Source organism: Hippocampus comes, unplaced genomic scaffold (assembly GCF_001891065.2).
Source record: "Hippocampus comes isolate QL1 unplaced genomic scaffold, H_comes_QL1_v1.1 scaffold143, whole genome shotgun sequence".
NCBI lineage: Eukaryota > Metazoa > Chordata > Actinopteri > Syngnathiformes > Syngnathidae > Hippocampus > Hippocampus comes.
In genome coordinates, this window is record NW_017805504.1 from 1,225,891 (window position 1) to 1,245,968 (window position 20,078).

The 20,078-nt window shown below is 43.0% G+C and overlaps 1 protein-coding gene across 1 annotated transcript in view; it reads right to left on the reverse strand.

Moving 5' to 3' along the window:
• Nucleotides 1-20,078, reverse strand: part of zanl (zonadhesin, like) — a 47,699-nt gene that overhangs the window by 16,512 nt on the left and 11,109 nt on the right. Inside the window, exons 32-76 of the mRNA XM_019877440.1 lie at nt 19,832-19,854; nt 19,542-19,776; nt 19,308-19,446; nt 19,163-19,213; nt 18,888-19,081; nt 18,665-18,806; nt 18,318-18,562; nt 18,068-18,216; nt 17,848-17,976; nt 17,590-17,728; nt 17,351-17,492; nt 17,036-17,232; nt 16,804-16,942; nt 15,801-16,280; nt 15,507-15,700; nt 15,279-15,420; nt 14,936-15,180; nt 14,685-14,833; nt 14,472-14,600; nt 14,258-14,393; nt 14,041-14,182; nt 13,183-13,379; nt 12,955-13,093; nt 12,656-12,772; nt 12,419-12,543; nt 11,544-11,689; nt 11,201-11,344; nt 10,423-10,530; nt 9,945-10,114; nt 9,205-9,407; nt 8,800-8,944; nt 8,458-8,708; nt 7,999-8,176; nt 7,625-7,733; nt 7,103-7,197; nt 6,839-7,015; nt 5,639-5,992; nt 4,309-4,406; nt 4,085-4,231; nt 3,847-4,011; nt 3,301-3,428; nt 2,478-2,749; nt 2,113-2,321; nt 1,127-1,271; nt 547-797 (exon numbers count right to left, since the gene is read on the reverse strand). Of these exons, the coding sequence (XP_019732999.1) occupies nt 547-797; nt 1,127-1,271; nt 2,113-2,321; nt 2,478-2,749; nt 3,301-3,428; nt 3,847-4,011; nt 4,085-4,231; nt 4,309-4,406; nt 5,639-5,992; nt 6,839-7,015; nt 7,103-7,197; nt 7,625-7,733; nt 7,999-8,176; nt 8,458-8,708; nt 8,800-8,944; nt 9,205-9,407; nt 9,945-10,114; nt 10,423-10,530; nt 11,201-11,344; nt 11,544-11,689; nt 12,419-12,543; nt 12,656-12,772; nt 12,955-13,093; nt 13,183-13,379; nt 14,041-14,182; nt 14,258-14,393; nt 14,472-14,600; nt 14,685-14,833; nt 14,936-15,180; nt 15,279-15,420; nt 15,507-15,700; nt 15,801-16,280; nt 16,804-16,942; nt 17,036-17,232; nt 17,351-17,492; nt 17,590-17,728; nt 17,848-17,976; nt 18,068-18,216; nt 18,318-18,562; nt 18,665-18,806; nt 18,888-19,081; nt 19,163-19,213; nt 19,308-19,446; nt 19,542-19,776; nt 19,832-19,854 (7,614 nt within the window). The remainder of the gene's footprint in view (nt 1-546; nt 798-1,126; nt 1,272-2,112; nt 2,322-2,477; nt 2,750-3,300; nt 3,429-3,846; nt 4,012-4,084; nt 4,232-4,308; nt 4,407-5,638; nt 5,993-6,838; nt 7,016-7,102; nt 7,198-7,624; nt 7,734-7,998; nt 8,177-8,457; nt 8,709-8,799; nt 8,945-9,204; nt 9,408-9,944; nt 10,115-10,422; nt 10,531-11,200; nt 11,345-11,543; nt 11,690-12,418; nt 12,544-12,655; nt 12,773-12,954; nt 13,094-13,182; nt 13,380-14,040; nt 14,183-14,257; nt 14,394-14,471; nt 14,601-14,684; nt 14,834-14,935; nt 15,181-15,278; nt 15,421-15,506; nt 15,701-15,800; nt 16,281-16,803; nt 16,943-17,035; nt 17,233-17,350; nt 17,493-17,589; nt 17,729-17,847; nt 17,977-18,067; nt 18,217-18,317; nt 18,563-18,664; nt 18,807-18,887; nt 19,082-19,162; nt 19,214-19,307; nt 19,447-19,541; nt 19,777-19,831; nt 19,855-20,078) is intronic.

The window sequence follows — 20,078 nt, forward strand, 5'->3', positions numbered from 1 at the left end:
TTTTTCCTGGAACGTTGGGACTTTACTTTTATGAAATTGCAACTTTATCTGTTAATTTTACAACCTTTTCTCCCTCCTAATATTGTGAATCTATTTTCAGGAAATATTATATAACATCCTTTTTTTCCTTGTAATATTTACTTTAATCTTGTAAAATTTAGACAATTGTGTAGCTTCACAGCCTTTTTTTTCTTTAGTAAAATTGCGACTTTATTTTTATTCAATTACAAATTTATCTGGTCATTTTACATGCTTTTTGTAGTTTTTGTCTCATAAAATCTAGTCACTTTACAATAGTTTTCTATAGTAATAGTGTATCGTAATTTTCAAGTGTATCGTAATACAACTTTAAATTGCAACAATACCTGGTAACTTCACAACAATTTTCTCGCATTCTTATGACTTTAATGTCTTAAGTGTCCAAATGACAAATCAATCTGCCGATGTCAACTCCGCCCCCCTCATCGTTTTTTGACTCATTCAAAGCATGTCACGGGTTAGGAAAAGAAGGAAATAGCACATCTGGTTGCAAGTAAAACATCGTACCAGGACTTTCTTCCCTTGCATGAAGCGTACGTTGACACCATAGACGTCAATGAAGAGCTGGTCCGGGAAGGAGACTCTCTTGTTTCCGCCTCGTCGGATGTTCTTGCCCCTGACCGTGAGGGCGGGCAACGAGCTTGGTGGTGACTGGTAGTCTGCCGTCAGGATGTAGGTGTACGGGCCCTGGAAGTGATGCGTGAAACCGTCGAAGGTTCGATAGTGAGGATCTCCCGACACGCTGCACTTGTCGAACTCTACAAGAAGGAGAGAAAAGACAAAAAAAAAAGGTTTACTTTGCTCTCTGAAAATGTGCAATTGCTTTTTTCTGTCTGACTTTTATCCCATACAATAACAAGATCATATAAATCTTGTGACTTGTGAATTTTATTCACATTTTTTCTGTATGCACGACTTCAGGTCATGACAGTAATGTCATTCCGGTAAAATTACGGCCGCTAAAATTATATTTTTTCTTATTATGACTGTCCTCGTTCTATTGCAACACTTCAAGTAAACTAATGGGAAGGTCAGCGAAAGGAGGGCTTTCTTATTAGTTTTTGAAGACATGAAAACGTGGACTCACTGGCAGGCTTGCAGTAGACGTCTCCGTATTTGTCCAGGGCGCACACCGAGTTGGTTTTACAGCTGTGCTCTGAGCACGTAACTAGGCCGCCAAGGTTACAACGACATTTGGAAATGCATTTCGCCGTCAGCCATGAGTCTCCCACCTACAAAAACATAAAAAGAAATACAGTGTGTAAAAAAAAAAAGGTGGATGAACTCAAAATCTCAAGGCAATAAAGTTTAATAAAATGTTAAAAGTTGGGCAATTCAACAAAATATTTTTGCTTTTGTGAAAATTGTCTTGCCTGCATTTCACAATAAATAAATAGGAGTTGACAGAAGTGATGTCCCTTGCATTGACGTAAGTTAAGATTTAAGTAAAAACAACTCGGCAAAATGTTTCGTTGCAAACAACTTGGTTACAATTTTGTTGCCATAAACACCAATAATTTCTATTTTAAAGTTGTACCAACTTAAATTTGTGTTTTAGCCCCGCCAAAAATAGCATTTATGCTAAGTCCGGCGCATTTACACTGTTTATTCATGTGTTGATGAATGTGCACTGTCCCAATGAAACAAACAAACAAATAAATAAATAAACATCTTGGCTTTTGACAGTGTATCTTCAATTCAAAAGTTTTCCTGTTGTTTAAGTGGAATTTCCACATTCAAAAGCATGCCGAAACCAAATGAAAATGAAATGTCACCATTCTGCTTGCAGAGTAAATGTGGCATCTGTAAAGCTGAACTTGTTTATAATAGACCAGAAACAAATTGTCACTTCATTCCAACTTTATTCTTGTTGCCAAATGAAAGTTTAATCTGGTAACTGTACAGTGATCATGAAAATCTAGAACATTTTTCCTACCTAGTTGCAATTTTTTCTTCAATAATGTAACGTTTCATTTTTTCCCCAGGCGTACAATTACTTTTTCTGCATCAGCATTTTTCTGCCAGTGCGAATTTGCGGTGTCGTCCACCTGACTGCGGCGTTTGCAGACTTACATCATGGTACTCGCCGTCGGAATCCAGGCAGCCGCATTTGTCCAGAGGCACACATTTGCCGTCGCTGAGGACAAAGCCGGCGTCGCACTGGCAACCCTCCACACAGCTAGTGGGTGGCATGTGGCACCAGATGGGGAACAGGTCCGAACAGGTGGGGGGGCAGGGGGCGGTGCAGTCTGAATAATGGCTGTTCGGGGCGCACGGCAACGCTGCAAAAAAAAAAAAAAAAAATCAAAAAAAATCTTTGCAATTTCTTTTTGTAATATTTATCTGCCATCTGGGAACAACTTTTATTCTGGTCATGTCGCAATTTCATTCCTGTCAAATGACAACTTTTCCAGCCCAATTTACAAAAGTAGTCTTACGGCAGAAGGTTCGGTTCCTCCAGCTGATGGTGACCCCGGCGCTGCTGCAGGCCTGAGCATACGCCTCCACGTTGTCGCATAGCGTGGCCTGCATGCCGTCGTATTCGCACATGTCGTACACGCAGTTCCCAATGAAGGCTTCGGGGGGTACCAGAGCATGGCAGGCTCGGAAATTGTCAGACAGAAGCACTCCAGCACACTGGGACTCGAACGCAGCCTCTTCCTCCGCCGTGCAGTTGGGGTGCACGTCAGGCCGCTTGTCTGGCTGACAGCTACGACCAAAAATAGAACATAATCATGTATTCATTCATGATTACCCAGATTAGAAAATACAAAAAAGTTCATTTTGATCAAATAGGTTGTTCTAATGTTTGAATGTTGTATTTATCATAATTTATTCTGTTAATAAGTAACCAATTATTCTGTAAAATATATAAAAAAAAATTTAATGTGTAAAATAGTTTTAATTTAATGAAACCATTTTTTGATTTAATCATATTTAACAATCCAAGTATACTCTACAATATGTAAAAGAAAAAAAAGTGTAAGAGTCACATTTAATGATTCAACAATTCCTTTACTTGTATGAATTTAATCCTACCTAAGTAAACACTTAATTTCATGAAATGAGTTAAAAATGTCCATGGATATGTAAAATGTACATACAAAACAGTCGTTTATTTTATTCATAGTAAAATAATTATTTTTTTTTTCTTTTTTTTTAATATAACTATCCATCTGTAGATATAGAAAAATATTTTTTTGGGGGGGGAAGTTGTAATGTGTACACAAAATAGTTCATTCGCATGATGTATTTGCTGACCCGGGATCGCTGTCGCCCTCCGACTTCCAGCTGTTGCCCAGTTGGATGACGTCCTTGGCGGGTTGCTTGTCGGGCTTCAGGTTGTCGTCAGACATGTTGTGGTTGTAGTTGCCGCACATGCCGCACAGCTGACAAACAAAGCAGAGACACTCATCTTTCGTCACAACCACGCGATGTGGCGCTTTGGATTTCAAAGCCCACGCTATACATACTTTAAAACGTGTGTCTTAGTGCATTGGGGGTGTTATCTATAATTGGTTATATACCCACTCCCCAATGAAAAAAAAAATATATATATATATATATGTGTGTGTGTGTGTGTGTGTGTGTATTTTTTGTGCAAGTGGGGGTTATTAGTGCTAATTCTCTGTTTGTTGTCCGGGTTTATTGATTTTAACCTGAAAATTTTTTCAATGATTATTTTTCAAACTATAAAGCGCTTTTGTTTGCACAATGACTGAAAAGGTGCAATACAAATAAAGATAATTTGATTTGATTAATACAATTCCGGTTTTGCACAATTTGTAAAAAAAAAACAAAACCTACCTTATTGAAATATTGGCCGGGTACGGTGATCTCCAGATGATGAACGCCGTCGAATTTGACTTGCAGACCAAAGTTGGTGTCCAGGAGATTGTATGCGCCACTGCTGATCACCTTTGTTCCCTCCGTGTTCACGGAAATCGGCGTTCGTACCCGCCGACCATTGAGCTGCGGGTGTGGAACTCGCTTGAAACTCGACGGTTGAAGACTAGTGAGTTGCGACGTGCAAACAAGGCCTTACCAGAACTCTCCGACCCTTCTGCAGCTCAATCTGGGTGTTGTGAGGCAGGTAAACTTTGACGGAGCGGACGTAGGAGGCCTCCGGTTGGCCGCGCTCCTCGTTTTTCGCCACGATCCGGAACGGCGTCACCATACTGGTGTTACACACCTGAGGGAGGGATGGGAAGAGCCACCATCATTCGGTGCGCAGCGTCCATTTTGAGCGGAGTGAAACCGGAGTCGTACCTCAACGAGAGTGTAAGTGCAAGTGCCCATGAAGGTGTGCATCATGCCATCAAAGGTGTAGTAGTGAGGGTCTCCGGCTACGTGGCACACTCCTTTGCCTGAGCAAATCCACAAATAAAAATTGTCACTTCATCCTCATCAAATCAGAATGTCCTTTTGCATCATATTAGTGCCCTTATTCTGGTCAAACCGCAATTTTTGTTTAGGCAAAGTTTAGACTCAATTTGTGATATTGCCATTATTCATGTAAAAATTGCAACTTTATTCATGTGGAATTTGAAGTTGTATTAGTGACTTTATTTTGGTACAATTACAATGTTTGTTCGAGCGAATTTGAAGTTGTATTAGTGATGTTATTTTGGTACAATTACAATTTCTGTTCGAGCGAAGACTTTTCTCGTAAAATTACAATTTTCTTGGATATGTGCACAAAGACATTTCCTGTGAGAACATTCCCGCTAGTCTAATAAAAACGTCTGTCTTTTCTTGTAATGTTATGGACTTTATTCTTGTAAAATTCCAATTTGAACATTCCCGCTAGTCTAATAAAAACGTCTTTTCTTATAATGTTATGGACTTTATTCTTGTAAAATTCCAATTTTTGTTCAGGGAAAGAAAGGACTTCGCATTAAATTACAACGGTACAACTTTTTTCTGTTGTAACTGCAACTATTCATATTAACCATTTGCCATTTAGATGACAATGTATTTTCTCATAATATGAGCAACTTTAGTCAAGTAAAATGATAATTTAATTTGTGCAAATTTGGATTTTTCTGCTAAAACTGAAACTTTATCAGAAACTTCTTCCACATAATTTTGCAACAGTTCTCTTAAAAGTTCTTCACCTTGTAGAGTGAAGATTTTTGGGGCAAACTGCAAAGGGCTTTTTTTTCTAATTCCGGTAAAATTAGAAAGTCCTTTCCTGTAATATTAGCTTCTTCATTCTTGTAAAACTATGATTTTTTTTTTCATGCAAATTTCCTTGCAGGATTTTTGTTTCTTACAACATTGCCACTATTTTCAGAAAAACTGCTTTCATGTGAAATTAGTCTTTTCTCGTAATACAGTATTTCGTGACTTTATTGATAATAGCAATAAAAATAATATTGTAATATTTTAGTTGAGCTATAGTTAGAATTTTATTGTAATTCTATGACTTTTTTTTCCTCCCTCATAACGCTGCGACTATTTTTGTGGGAATGGTGACTTTATTCTAAAACCTTATGATTTTGGTTGGAGCAAAGTTCTGACATATTCTCGTGGGACAAATTTCAACCTCAATCACATAAAAAGGTACCGGGACCTTTGTAGGGGTATGATGGCTTACCCGTCGAGTGGCAGTCCAGCACTCCCTCCAGCACTTTGCACTCCTGCGCGGGGCTGCAGCGCCACGGCTCGCAGGTGACGTTGTGGTTGGCGTTACACTTGCAGCGCTCGGAGCAATCGGCTTCTGTGAACCAAGTTCCGCCGACTGGCCTGTACTTTCCGTTCTCATCGGTGCACCCACATTGGCTGAGCGGCACGCATTTGTCTCCGCTCAAAATGAGGCCAGGGTTACACACGCATCCCTCCACGCACGGCTGGTCGCAAGGGCCCCCTGGGCCCGCCGGGTCCTGACAGCTCGGCTGGGCGCAGGCGGACCCGCACGGGTTGTAATGACTTCCAGCGGGACATTTGAGAGCTACGTCGGGAGAAGGCATAGAACGTTACTTGCAAAAAGATACTGTAAAAATGACAACATAGTATGGTACCTTGAACTTTTCCTCTTGTGACTTCATTTTTCTACAGTTAGGATTGTCTGGTAACTTCCTGACTTTTTTTCACAAAATTGAAAATGTCCTCTTGTAAAATTATGACATTCTGGTAAAGGAACTTTACAACTTTTCCCGCATATATTGTGACTTTATTCTTGCAAAGTTACAACTATCTGCTCACTTTGACTTGTTTACCTATAAATGCTGTGATTTGCATCTATCCATCCGTTTTCTGATCCGCTTATCCTCTCAAGGGTCGCGGTCTGTGCTGGAGCCCATCCCAGCTGTCTTCGGGGCAGTAGGCAGTATTGTTCCATTAACCTGCCATGCATGTTTTTGGAATGTGAGGGGAAAACGGAGTGCCCGGAGAAAACCCACGCAGGCACGGGAAGAACATGCAAACTCCACAGGAGGAAGCCCGGAGCCGGAATCGAACCCTCTGTACTGTGAGGCCAACGCGCTAACCAGTCAACCACTGGGACGCCCTGTTAGGACTTTATTCTTGTAAAATGATGACTTTCTTTAAACCTAGCTGGGACTTTTCTTTGCCTGGGTACTTCGCAAACTTTTATTGTCATAATATTGCAACTGGTTGTTTAAAATATTTATTTATGTCTTGTAAAATTACAGTTATCAGGTAACTATGACTTTTTCTTGTAACATGATGACTCTTAAAAAGTGACTATTCTCATAAAACGGATGTCGTTCATTTTGAGAAGCAAATGAATTGTGTCCATTTCCACGAGAATCCACAGCGACGACGGCCAACTCACGGCAGAAGGTGTTGTTCCTCCACGCGATAGCGACTCCCGCCAAGGCGCACATGTCAGCATAACTCTCCACCGCCTGGCATAGGGCGACGGTCTGGCCCCCCGTAGCGCACATGTCATACACGCAGTTTTCCAAATATGGTGCAGGGGCGACAACCGAGTGACATGGCTTGAAGATACCTGAGGCCAGATGGACATGGACAATTTTGGGGATGTTACATGTGAAAATAAGCAGGGCTTAAAAAAAAAAAAAGTTATCTGCATTACCGTTAGGATCGGCAATCATGCCGCAGCTTGTCGGCTTCTGGGCTTCCTCCTCCACTTTTGGATCGCAGTCCTCATGGCCGCCATCGTTGGAACAACTGGACAACAAGTGGGAATGACATTGACAATTTTCAATATTACAGCAAAAACCATCAATTCATGATTTTCAAAAATGTAACAAAAAACAGTAGTATGGTTTTGTGCCGTTTCTGTAATATAACGTGGTACATGGGCTTCCTCTAGTGGGATGCCAAAGAACCACCTACGTACAGTTCAGTCGTATTTATCTTTTAAGTTGAATACATTTTCCATTCAAGCTTTCAGAACTGTTTGGTTTTAAACATTTTTTTTCTGTGTATTGTTTTCTCACTTTTGTGTGCCATACATTTTAATTAAATCGTTATTCAAGTATCTTTGCTTTCTTACATTTAATTACAAAAATATGAAATACACTTTTTTGGACATCAGCTGATCTACATGTAAGCCTCAGCACAAACAGGAAGTGTCCAGTCTGTTTAAACTTACTCAGGCCTTGGGTCCGGAACCTGCCAGCTGTCTCCCAGTTCATTAGTGGTTGAAGCGGGCGTCTTGTCTGGTTTCAGGTTGTCGTCTTTGGGATTTCCATTGAAATTTCCTGCCGCACAAAATAAATTTGCCTTTTATGTCAACAAAGGACTTTGATTTGGTATATTCCCGGGACGTGACTTTTCTCTCGGAATATTATTAGCAACATAAAAAAAAATAATAATAAAATAAATAAATCTGATTAGACTTTTGTGTTAAAATTAGCAATTAGCATTATCTTTTTTACTGCAATCAATGTTTTGTAAGAAACCAAATAAGAGCTTCTGTCCAGGATACACCACCAACATTGTATATATACATATAAATGTTCTTACCACATAGTCCGCAAAGCTGCCCGTTGTAGGAAGAGGGCACGGTGACGTCAGCATGGTGGTTACCGTCAAATCTCACCCTCAGGTGGAAAGACGTCTCCAGGACAACAAACTTGCCACTCAAGTAAATGTTTACACCGCCGATCCATGCAAATGGCGGGACCACCGCCGTCCCATTTACCTGCAGGCCACATGAACACTATTACTGACTTGGACAAAAATAGCAAAGCCGACAGCAATGTCAAGTCAAAAGTCGGAAAGTTGTCATTTTACGTCTACACAGTTGTAATATTAAGATAAACTTAAAGAAAGACTGTTTTATTGTAATATTTACAATTCTCCTCCTAAAATTGTGACTTTTTGCAACCACAGGTAACAACTGACAGGACACATTTCGTAAATGTTTTTGCGTAATCCTCCTCAGCTAACTGACAATCAAACGGGGATCAAGACAACATGCACCTGGACAGTTCGGCCCTTGCCGAGGATGACGGTTACGCCATTGATTTGGACCACAACGGCCCGTACATAGGAGACCTTCTTGTTGCTGCCCCTGCGCTCATTCTGGGTGTCCACGCTGAAGTACGGCAAGCCGGAGGACGAAGCGTTGCAGGGCTTGGTCAGGGTGTACGAGCATGCTCCCATGTAATGGTGGGTGCGCTTGTCAAAGGTGGTGTAGTGTGGGTCACCGGATACCGAACATATACCATTTCCTGTTCCGTGAAAAATTATATTCAGATTCCCACAGTATCTATATTTCCCCCCCAAAATATGAATTTGTTAGTAACATTGCAATTAACCTACCCAAAGGACGACACTGGTACTCTCCATCATGCAGCTGGCATGTCTCAGTGACGGCTTTGCAGCTGCTGTTGGAACAGCGGATCACGCCTCCGTCTTGGCACATGCATTTCTGCTTGCAGCCCTCCAAGTACCAGCCGTCGCCCACCTCGTACACAAAAAACATCTCCATCACGGACTCTACGCAAGTGCCATTCAAACGCGAATGTGTGTGTGTGTGTGTGTGTGTGTGTGTGTGTGTGTGTGTGTGTGTGTGTGTGTGTGTGTGTGTGTGTATGTGTGTGTGTGTGTGTGTGTGTGTGTGTGGGTGTTGGTGTGTGTGTATGTGTGTGTGTGTGTGTGTGTGTGTGTGTGTGTGTGTGTGTGTGCGCGGGAGTGTCCACACTGTGGAAAGCGGACACGACTTACCGGATGGTACGTCCCGGTGGTGTCGAGGCAGCCGCAATCTTTGAGCGAGACGCACTTGTCATCGCTGAGGATGAAGCCCGGGTTGCAGGCGCAGCCCTCCACGCACACGTCGCCGCAGCCGGGCGCTCCCACCACGCCCGTGCACGTCTCCGGACACGAGCTCACGCACAGAGAGTACGAGCTATTGGCGGGGCAGTCCAGGGCTGTGCGGTACAAGTGCAAATACGCTCAAAGGTGAGAGCAAAAACACAAAATATCTTTTTGGTGTAGTTTGATCTTCTGTTTCGATTATTTACACTACATAATACATTTGTAATGTTTTAAGACAAACACTTATTTTTTTGATGATCCAAATATTCATTTACATATTAGATTTTTTAAAAACCTGGATCCATTTTGATTTATTATTTCCAATGTTTTTAGAGCGCGCACACACACACACACACACACACACACACACACACACACACCACAACAAACATATATACCTGTATTTTAATTTATTTTTGTATTTTTCATATTCATTATATTAGACAGACAGACAGACAGACAGATAACCCTGTTATGTGATGCACTTGTGGCAGAGGTATTTTAAGGCTTGATTCCATTATTGTTATTATTACCCATTTCGTTTCAAGCATGTTTTCAGGCTGGGCTGTATCTTTTTTTTAACTTTGTATATATTATGAGCCCTTGCTGTGGGTTAAATGTTTGCTGTCACAGGCTTGGTGAGGACTTACGACAGAAGTGGGGGCTCCTCCACTGGTGGACTTTGACTCCGGCACTGTGACAGGCCTCCGTGTAGGCTTGCAGCTGGTCACACAGTACCTGCTGCTGCCCGTTGAACTGGCACATGTCGTACACGCAGCTCTGGAAGAAGGGGGTGGGATTCACCACTCCGACGCACTCCCTGAATGACGGGGGGGAAGTGCAGATTAGGCCCGAATTCCAAAAAACAATACAACGGGTGTGTCTGTTTTACTGTAGAGCAGAGTGCAGCATGGAGAACAATAATGGTAATGTCATTTGAGAGATATGCGGATCGTGTGTCCTAAACTTTATGGGTGGATGCTGATAACCAAGGTTGCGCTTTGATCTACAGAAACCGCCCCCCGAAAAAAGTCATCCTAACACATGAACTCAAAAATAACGTATAAAATAAATGACCGTGATCTACAAATGGAACAACAAAACAACTTTAAAAATTAAGCAACTCACCGGAAGGGTCCAGCTGTATCGTTGAGTTTTCCACATTTCTCTGGTTTGACTACCTCGGCCTCAAGCTTGGGATCACATTCTGGGTCGGGCTTGGTGCCTGGGGAACACCTGAGTAACCAAATAAGTACAGTATTAAATACATCAGCAGGCTATGTTATAATGATATTAAAAAAAACAAAAAAAATCACAGTGTCATAATGATAGGCAAATGAGGTTCTAAAAAAAAAAAACTTGCGCTATGTCGAGTTTGTAATAGTACAATACATGAAAAAAAAGATAAAGGATAATGTTATAAGTTAACGTAGGAATCGTAGTATTCTGAGGAAAAAAATGTTTTGAATAATTACAAGAAAAGCCATAATACCTGAAAATAGTCATAATGCCGAGAATAAGTTGTTAATGTTAATCCTAATAACTAATCAGAAAAGTATCAGAAGGTGAGTCGGACAAGAATAAAGTTGTAGTGCGACAAGAAAAATGGGATATCGCAAAATAACGTCATAATGTTGCAGTAATCAAGTCCTGTCTGTCGTGGATATCATCAAATAAAATAAATAATGTCATCATGTTAACAACCAGAATGAAGTGAAACTTATAATAGCAGAAAAAAGTTGAAATAATACCTGAAAAAAGCCTCACACAAATAATGTTGCAATGTTACCAGGGGGGGAAAAAACGTGACGGATGTGTCGAATGTGTTATTCTATTCTTTTTAATTGTTCTCATCAATTTAGAAATACTATGATTGGTCATCATATTTCTGAATGCTAAAACTTACGATTCATCCTCGTCTTCTTCCGTCTGCCAGCTGTTGCAGAAGTCGTTGACATTGACAACCTGAACGCCATCTGGCTTGGCAAAGTCATTGTTCGGGTTCCCGTCCAAGTCGCCGCACAGACCGCACATCTGGTCGTGGTAGGAGCTGCCGAAAAAAAAAAGCAGGATTAAGAGATGGAAACCTCTTTCCCGGGCTCAGGAGTGCACAAATGGCCAAGAGTAAACGTGCGCAATGATTTTGAGTGATAAATGATAATCAACGTTACGTAAGAGGACTACCAAAACAAAAGTTCATTGAAAAATCCTATTTGAGTTTTTCACTGGTAAAAATCCCACTGACCAACCTTGGTACTGAGATCTGGGCAAAGTGGTTCCCATCCCAGCGCACTTGGAGGCCGAAGGACGTCTGCACCGTGACGTACTGGCCGGCACGACTGACCGTCACCATGGGAGACGGGGAGTGAGGTAGCGCCACACGCAGGCCGTTCACCTGTGAGGATGCAGCGAGGAACGTAGCACGGTGTTGGTACAGCGCTGTGTTCAATCACAATATCGCTGTGCGTTACACTGCCGACTTTTTGTGCAGCGTAGTCACTTGTCTGTCACGGAAATCTTGCTCAATCTTTGTCTTACAGAGATGGTTTCTTACATGCTGATTAAAATGCAGTTTTAAAAAATGTAAGTAAAATAATGAATATCCAAGCAGCCCCCTGGGATTTTCCATTTTCTTCGGCTCTTATTGGCTAGTCATAACATGCTCAAACTTTTTACAAGCTCTTTCAAAAAAAAAAAAAAACGTCATCAAAAGCAAGACAGCGAGCGCTTTTATTCCTAAAATCCATTTACCGGTAATATTATGATAAGGTAGTGACACATTAAGACAAATAAAGGTTATCTTATCTTATTATGCACAGTTTGGAACAATAAGCCAAAACTTAAATATAAGCTTGACTCTTAAACGATAGGAAATATAATGGTCATTAATATTAGTAAGCGTAAATGTTGTTAGTTGTTGAGTGGATTATTGCAGGAAAGGTGAGGAAGGTAATGAATAAATGAGGCAAAAGGAAGAAAGCACTTGACTGAGACTGACAAGAACACTGAAGCAGGATTAGCAGCGCAGCTATCGTGAAGAATAAAGTTGGAACGTTGTGAGAGATTGCCAACATGTAGGAATTAGTCAGTATTGGTGTTGTGGGTTTCAGGGTGCCGCACTGACCAGGGTCCTCTTGGCTTTCATCAAGGTCACAGTGATTCCGTCTACGGTGATGTAGAGTTTTCGCAGATAGGACACTCCTGGTAGCCCTCTTTCCTCATTCTTCCCCTCTATTGAGAACCAAGGCCCTGCACCAAAGGGATCACAATACCAATTATACGGAAGCCTCACCATTCCTTTATTAGTGTGCTCCTCAGAGGACTAGAACTGACAGTGACAATATGTAAATATTGTCATTACCTGTGTTGTTCCTACAGGTTCTGGCCAGCGTGTAGGTACAGGTGCCCATGAAACTGTAGAACCTTTTGTCAAAAGTGTTATAGTGTGGATCGCCAGAGATGATGCAGTCCTGGGACCCTTAACATTGGAATGCAACAATTAAACGGGGGGTCTTGTTCCAGAGAAAAATGTAACATCCTGGATGTTCTGTTCAATTCTGTTAAGCACATTGAGTTGCCCTGTATATGAAATGCGTAATAGAAATAACTTGGACTGCCTTGCCTTGCCCTTACCTGCTATTAATGTTGAAAGTTACTTACCCGTTGGATAGCAGCCCAGCTCTCCTTCCAGGACTTTACACTCGTGCATTGGGGGGCACCGAGATGGCTTACATGTGACCGTGGGTGCGTCACACCTACACTTCTGATTACAGTTCTCAGCATAGAACTCCTCTCCAGGCTGACGGAAACACACAGAGAATATACCAATTAATTTTCTGGGTGTATTTCACAGTACGAGAGTACAATTGCTTTTGCATATTGCGGTACCTGATAATACTGGCCGTTGGTGTGTTTGCAGCCACACGAAGTGTTGGAGACACATTTGCCAGCACTCAGGATGTACCCGGGATTACACACACAGGACTCGCTGCACGGTCCGCTGCAGGATGGGGGTAGGCCCGAACATGTCTCCTGACAGGGGTCCGCACAGGGCTCGTAATGGCTGTTGGGGGGGCAGCTCAACGCTGATGAAAAGGGAAAAGATTTTCAAGCATGAGTATATCTCAGCATCAACATGTACGATTTACTTCTAGGCAAAACAAATTGATCTCTTTGCTGTCTGTCAATCCAGGTTTCAAAGCAAACACGATGAAGCGGCATTTAGCTGTTATGCTGCAAGTAAATTGAATAATTTGCCAGCGGAAGTGAAGTCAGCCCCAAGTATTCATGCTTTTTAATTGTGACCAAAAAAGTGCTTTTGTCGCCCATATTTCTTTGATCAAAGTCCTTTAAGCATTTTCAAAATCAATTTCACTCCATGGTCTTTAGTAATGAAATTAATTATTAAATAAAGTAATTAAATCAGAAAGCTACTTTTTATTCCATTCCCTTTCTTTTAAATATCTTTGGATGTTTTGGGAGCAAATATGCTGAAATATTGTCAATAATATACAGTACATTCTTCCAGTTATTTTAACAAGCTACTTTTATTCTCTTTGCTCTGCAAAAGTCTTCAGTTGTTTGTTAATGCTGTTAGATATTGTGCTTTTGGTGATGTAAAGCACATAAAGCTGCCCTGTGTATGAAATGTGCGATGTACATGAAGTATTTGACCACCAGAAAAGATGTTTAAACAGGTTTTTTTTTTTTTTTTACATCATACAGTTCAGTTGTCCAAGTACTCACGACAGAAGGTTTCATTCCTCCACGGACCAATGTTGACGCCGCGATCCTGACACTCACTGGCATAGGCTTCAATGGCCTCGCACAGAACGGGCTTGGCGCCATCCAGTGCGCAAAGGTCAAAGACACAATCTTGGAAGTAATTCTGAACAGACACACAAGTTTGAAACTTCCCACCATAATCCAGCAATATCTAAAGATTTCAACTGGCGTGACTTACATTGGGATTGACTTTGGGATGGCACACAGCAAAAGGACCATTCTTGTCCAGCAGCAATCCACAATATGCAGAGCTCTCATAGAGACTCTCCTCTTCTTCATTACATCCAGGATCGGTGGGGTTGGGTTTCTTACACCTTTTGCAAGAAGTGGAATGTTTTTTAGCACCTCCAAGTGGGATAATTGCGAAGCGAACTGCTGTTTTGTGTACTCACTGCGGATCAGTGTTCCAGCTATGTCCAAATTCATTGATATCGCTGGTCAACGAGCCATTCGGCTGGCGCAAGTCGTCTTTGGAATCTCCGTTATAATCCCCACACAGTCCACACAGTACATTCTTGTAACTGCGGGAGACATGTTACAAGGTTCACCTTTCCCGCACTTCAAAAGGTACTATTCAGATTCCACTGTGTCCAGTTTGTACTCACTCTCTAATCACTTTGATGTCCATAAAGTGGTTTGCATCATAGCGCACAACCACACCGAAATCCATAGACACCGTGTAGTACCTTCCAGATTTGAACACGGAAACACCTGAAGCCGGAGTCACAGGCAGGTTCACTTTGGACCCATTTACCTGAAATGTGGAAAAGCAGATGAGAGCACTAAGTGAGCCAGCAGAGAGAATTCAATGATTTGAAAATGCAATACATCATAAGCGCGACTCTTGTTCACTTACAAGCACGGAGCCACCTTTGAGGACTGAGACCTTGACCTTGTGTACATCCACATGTACGGCTTTGACATAGGAGATGGAGGGATTGTTATAGCGGTTTTCGTTGTCGGCATAGACCTCAAAGTTTGGTGAAGGCGTTGCGCTGCAAACGCCGGACATCAAGTAGCTGCAGTTGCCCATAAAACTGTACTTTCGCTTGTCGAAAGTCGTGTAGTGTGGATCACTCGTGGCAATGCACGTGGATGCGTCTGCAGAGAATTACCAAAAGTGTAAGACCATCATAGCAAGAGACCAACATTTTATGATTATTATTTTTTTTTTTTTACAATTTTTGGCCGGGGATTACCTTTTGGGTAGCATCCAGGGATGCCGTTAACTTCACGACACTCTTCAGTGGGATCACAAGAGCTATCCACACATTCAAACGTGTAGTTCCCTGCACAGCGACACAGCTTGGAGCAGCCGTCCGCATACATGATTTGTCCAGGCTAAAGGGACACAAAAGCGATACACTTTGTCAAAGATGCCATGTCATTCTTATCGTTTTGCTCTGAAATTTTGTAGCTTTACTGACCTCGTAATAGTTGCTATTGTGATCCAGGCAACCGCATTTCTCCAGTGGCAGACAGTATTTACCCTTGAAGACAAACCCTGGTTTGCAAAAGCAGCCGCTGATACAGGAGCCGCTGCAATTGGTGGAGGGTTTCATGCAGGTGGGGATACAAGCTGGGCCACATTCGATGTATTCCGAATTTGGTGGGCACTGAACTGTACGGCAAAAATAACAGTAATTAGTTGATCATCAAAAATCAGCAGCCATAGTTCATGTCATTCATATCATCGGGTTTCAGAACAAGTTGTGATTTACTTGGTGTCGTCATTCCTGGAGTTGTTGGTTCAGGTGTAGTTGCATTAATCCAGTCTGGAGTTGTTGGTTTTGGTGTAGTCCATCCTGGAGTTGTCATGTTTGGCGTAGGCACTCCTGGAGTTGTTGACTCAGGTGTAGTTGCTGGTTTTGGTGTAGTCCATCCTGGAGTTGTCATGTTTGGCGTAGGCACTCCTGGAGTTGTTGACTCAGGTGTAGTTGCTGGTTTTGGTGTAGTCCATCCTGGAGTTGTCATGTTTGGCGAAGGCACTCCTGGAGTTGTTGACTCAGGTGTAGTTGCATTAATCCAGTCTGGAGTTGTTGGTTTCGGTGTAGTCCATCGTGGAGTTGTCATGTTTGGCGTAGGCACTCCTGGAGTTGTTGACTCAGGTGTAGTTGCTGGTTTCGGTGTAGTCCATCCTGGAGTTGTCATGTTCGGCGTAGGCACTCCTGGAGTTGTTGGTACAGGTGTAGTTGGTCCTGCTATCAAAGAGAGTCTATTTAGATCAGAAAACCAGTAATTCACTGGTGTCTTGAATGCTGCATTTAAGTGGAATAGCCTCGTGAATGAAATCAGCAGTTAAGATTGAGTCCGTCAGTACTGTATATTGTTGAGGGCAGCGGAATATCTGATGCTTGCTTGCAATCCCAAAAAAAAAATAAAATCAATCAAGCATGGCTAAGAACTCCCAAAATAAGGTGGAGACCTCGTAAGTCAAAGTACCACTAGATATATTTTGATGAAATGGTGAACAATTTTAAGAAAGCTATTGGACTGATCTTTGTCACCAGCACTCATCATTAATTTTATGAACTGAATTTCAAGGCACAGTCAAAGCATAAAGTTCCCTTACAAAAAGGGCAGTCACCCAAGAGGGCCCTGAGAGTCGAGCCAAGAATTTTAGACAAACATATTCTTTGATGATGTCCAAAATTACCTGGCTATTTGAATTTTTTTTTTCCCATTGGTTCAATGAAAGAGAAAGCTTGAAAAAAATGAGCTGACCTGTGGGATAGCAGCCCAGCTCTCCCCCCTGGACTTGACACTGGTGCATTGGGGGGCATTCAGATGCCCAACAGGTAACGGAGGGTGCATCACACCGACACTTCGCACTGCAGTTCCCAAGATAGAACTCCTCTCCGGGCTGACACACAGGCACACAGAGTGGATATATGAGTTAGGTTTCGAGGTGTATTTCACAGTCCGAGTGTTCCGTGGTTTGTCCATCTGACAGTACCTGGTAATATTGGCCATTAGTGTATTTGCAGCCACACGAAGAGTTGGTGACACATTTGCCGGCACTCAGGATGTAGCCGGGATTACACACACAGGACTCGGTGCACGGTCCGCTGCAGGAGGGGGGTCGGCCTGCACACGTGTCCTGACAGGGGTCCGCACAGGGCTCGTAATGGCTGTTGGGAGGGCAACCAAAAGCTGCGCAGAAGGTGAGATGGCTCAAGTTAGAAGCGTGTCTTTCGAATCAATGAAGATCTGTACACATTCAGAGAGAAGGCGACAGAGTCCCACGTAAACATCTGTAGTTTTTACTCACGACAGAAGGTTTCGTTCCTCCAGGGTCCAATATTGACCCCACGATCCTGGCACTCATTGACGTAGGCTTCGATGGCTTCACACAGAATGGAATGAGCTCCATCAAGCACGCAAAGGTCAAAGACACAGTCCTTGAAATACTCCTGAACACACGACCAACACGCGATAACCCATCGACACAAGCGTAACTCAAAATTCCAATTTTAGGGCGCATGCTCGGTCCAAGGACGAGTGACTTACATTGGGGTTGACCTTAGCGTGACACATGGCAAAAGGACCATTTTTGTCCAGCAGGATGCCACAATATCCGGAGCTCTCATAGAGCTTCTGCTCCTCTGCCTCACATTCGGGATGAGTGGTGTTGGGTTTCTTGTTACACCTTGTGCAAAAGGAATTATGAAACACAAATTAAACACAAGACAAATTCATCATCTGAAATAGTCCAACAGACTTTGAAGACTTGGCATAAATTATGTCGAAATTAAGGGTTAGACTCACTCTGGATCAATGTTCCAGCTGTTTCCAAACTCATTGGGACTGGAAGTCAATGATCCATCCATCTTGCGGAAGTCGTCTTTGGCATCTCCATCGTAATCTCCACACAGTCCACAGAGAAGAGTTTTATAGCTGCGGGAGTAAGGTTACAGGACCCTTCATTCCTGAACTTGTAGGGTACTACTCAGACCCCATCGACAACATGTGTTCAGGTTGTACTCACTCTTTAATCACTTTGATGTCCATAAAGTGGTTTCCGTCATAGCGCACAGTCACACCAAAATTCAAGGAGACGGTGTAGTGCTTTCCTGATTTGAACACAGAGACGCCTGGAAACGGATTCACTGGCAAGTTTACTTTGATTCCATTCACCTGGATGTGAAAAGCAGGTAAGACTCATCATGGAGCAGGCAGGGTAGGAAATGAATTAATTTGGTTTAAGTCTTGACGACATTTCTGTCATCATTTCTTACATGGACAGCGCCGCCTTTGAAAATGGAGACACCACCGGATTCGACATACACATGAACCGCCTTCACATAGGAGATGCTGGGTCTGTTGTAGCGATTTTCGTTGTCAGCGTAGACAGCAAAGTTTGGTAATGCAGATGCATTGCAGACTCCGGTCATCTGGTAACTGCAGTTGCCCATGAAGTTGTACTTGCGCTTGTCAAAGGTCGTGTAGTGTGGATCCCCGGACGCGATGCACGAGGAGGTACCTTCAGGGAAGACAAGTTTGGCTCACAGATGACCATTTTAAAGACCACTTGTACAAACTAAGAAGTTGGAAGTCACCAGTGGATGACTTTTTGAAGCATTACCTTTCGGGTAGCATCCAGGGACACCGTTAATCTCGCGACACTCCTCCGTGGGATCACAGGTGTTATCCACACATTCCAAAGTGTAGTTCCCTGCACAGCGACACAGCTTGGAGCAGCCGTCTCCAAATACGATCTCTCCAGGCTAAAACGAGAGGAGATAATTTGGTGAGGTGAGACTTCCTTTCTTCTGAACACAAGTCGAGGTTTGGTATACTATCGTGACCTCGTAATAGTTGTTGTTGTGATCCAGGCACCCGCATTTCTCCAGTGGTACACAGTGTCTCCCTTTGAAGACAAATCCCGGTTTGCAAAAGCAGCCGCTGATACAGGAGCCGCTGCAGTTGGTGGAGGGTTCCATGCAGGTGGGGATACAAGCTGGGCCACATTCTATATATTCCGCATTTGGAGGGCACTGAACTGCATGGGAAAAGCGACAGCAGCTTTGGGTGAGTAGCTATGAAGGAGCTGTTGTGTTAGGGTTTTACCAAGATAACATACTTGGCTTTGGTGTCGTCGGTCTTGGAGTTGTTGGTCTGGGTGTTGTTATATCTAAGATGTCATCGACATTCATTGTAAAAAATGCATGACAGCATTTTTTTTCATGGGTTCAATGAAAGAGAAAGTTTGGAAAAAATTATCTTACCTGTGGGATAGCAGCCCAGCTCTCCCCCCTGGACTTGACACTGGTGCATTGGGGGGCATTCAGATGCCCGACAGGTAACGAAGGGTGCGTCACACCGACACTTCAGATTGCAGTTTTCAACATAGAACTCCTCTCCGGGCTGAAACACACACGCGCGCCAAGTAGATATATGAGTTAGGTCTCGAGGTGTATTTCAAAGTCCAAGTGTTCCGTGGCTTGTCCATCTGGCAGTACCTGGTAATATTGGCCATTGGTGTATTTGCAGCCACACGAAGAGTTGGTGACACATTTGCCGGCACTCAGGATGTAGCCGGGATTACACACACAGGACTCGGTGCACGGTCCGCTGCAGGAGGGGGGTCGGCCTGCACACGTGTCCTGACAGGGGTCCGCACAGGGCTCGTAATGGCTGTTGGGAGGGCAACCAAAAGCTGCGCAGAAGGTGAGATGGCTCAAGTTAGAAGCGTGTCTTTCGAATCAATGAAGATCTGTACACATTCAGAGAGAAGGCGACATAGTCCCACGTGGCGCCCGAGTAGGCAGCCATCTGCAAGTGCTCTCATGAGCCTTGCTTTTTTTTGTTGTTTTTCTGTTTGTTTTGTCACTTTGTGTTTGTTGTTACGTCGTGTGGACCTGATGTGGACTGTTTTCAGCAATTTTTGGCCACGACATTCATCAAGGAGGAGACTCGGTGCTTGGTGGTTTTGCCTTCTCGGCAGCATGGGTATGCCAGCACTGTTTTTGATTGGGAGGAATGTCGGCGCCATTTGA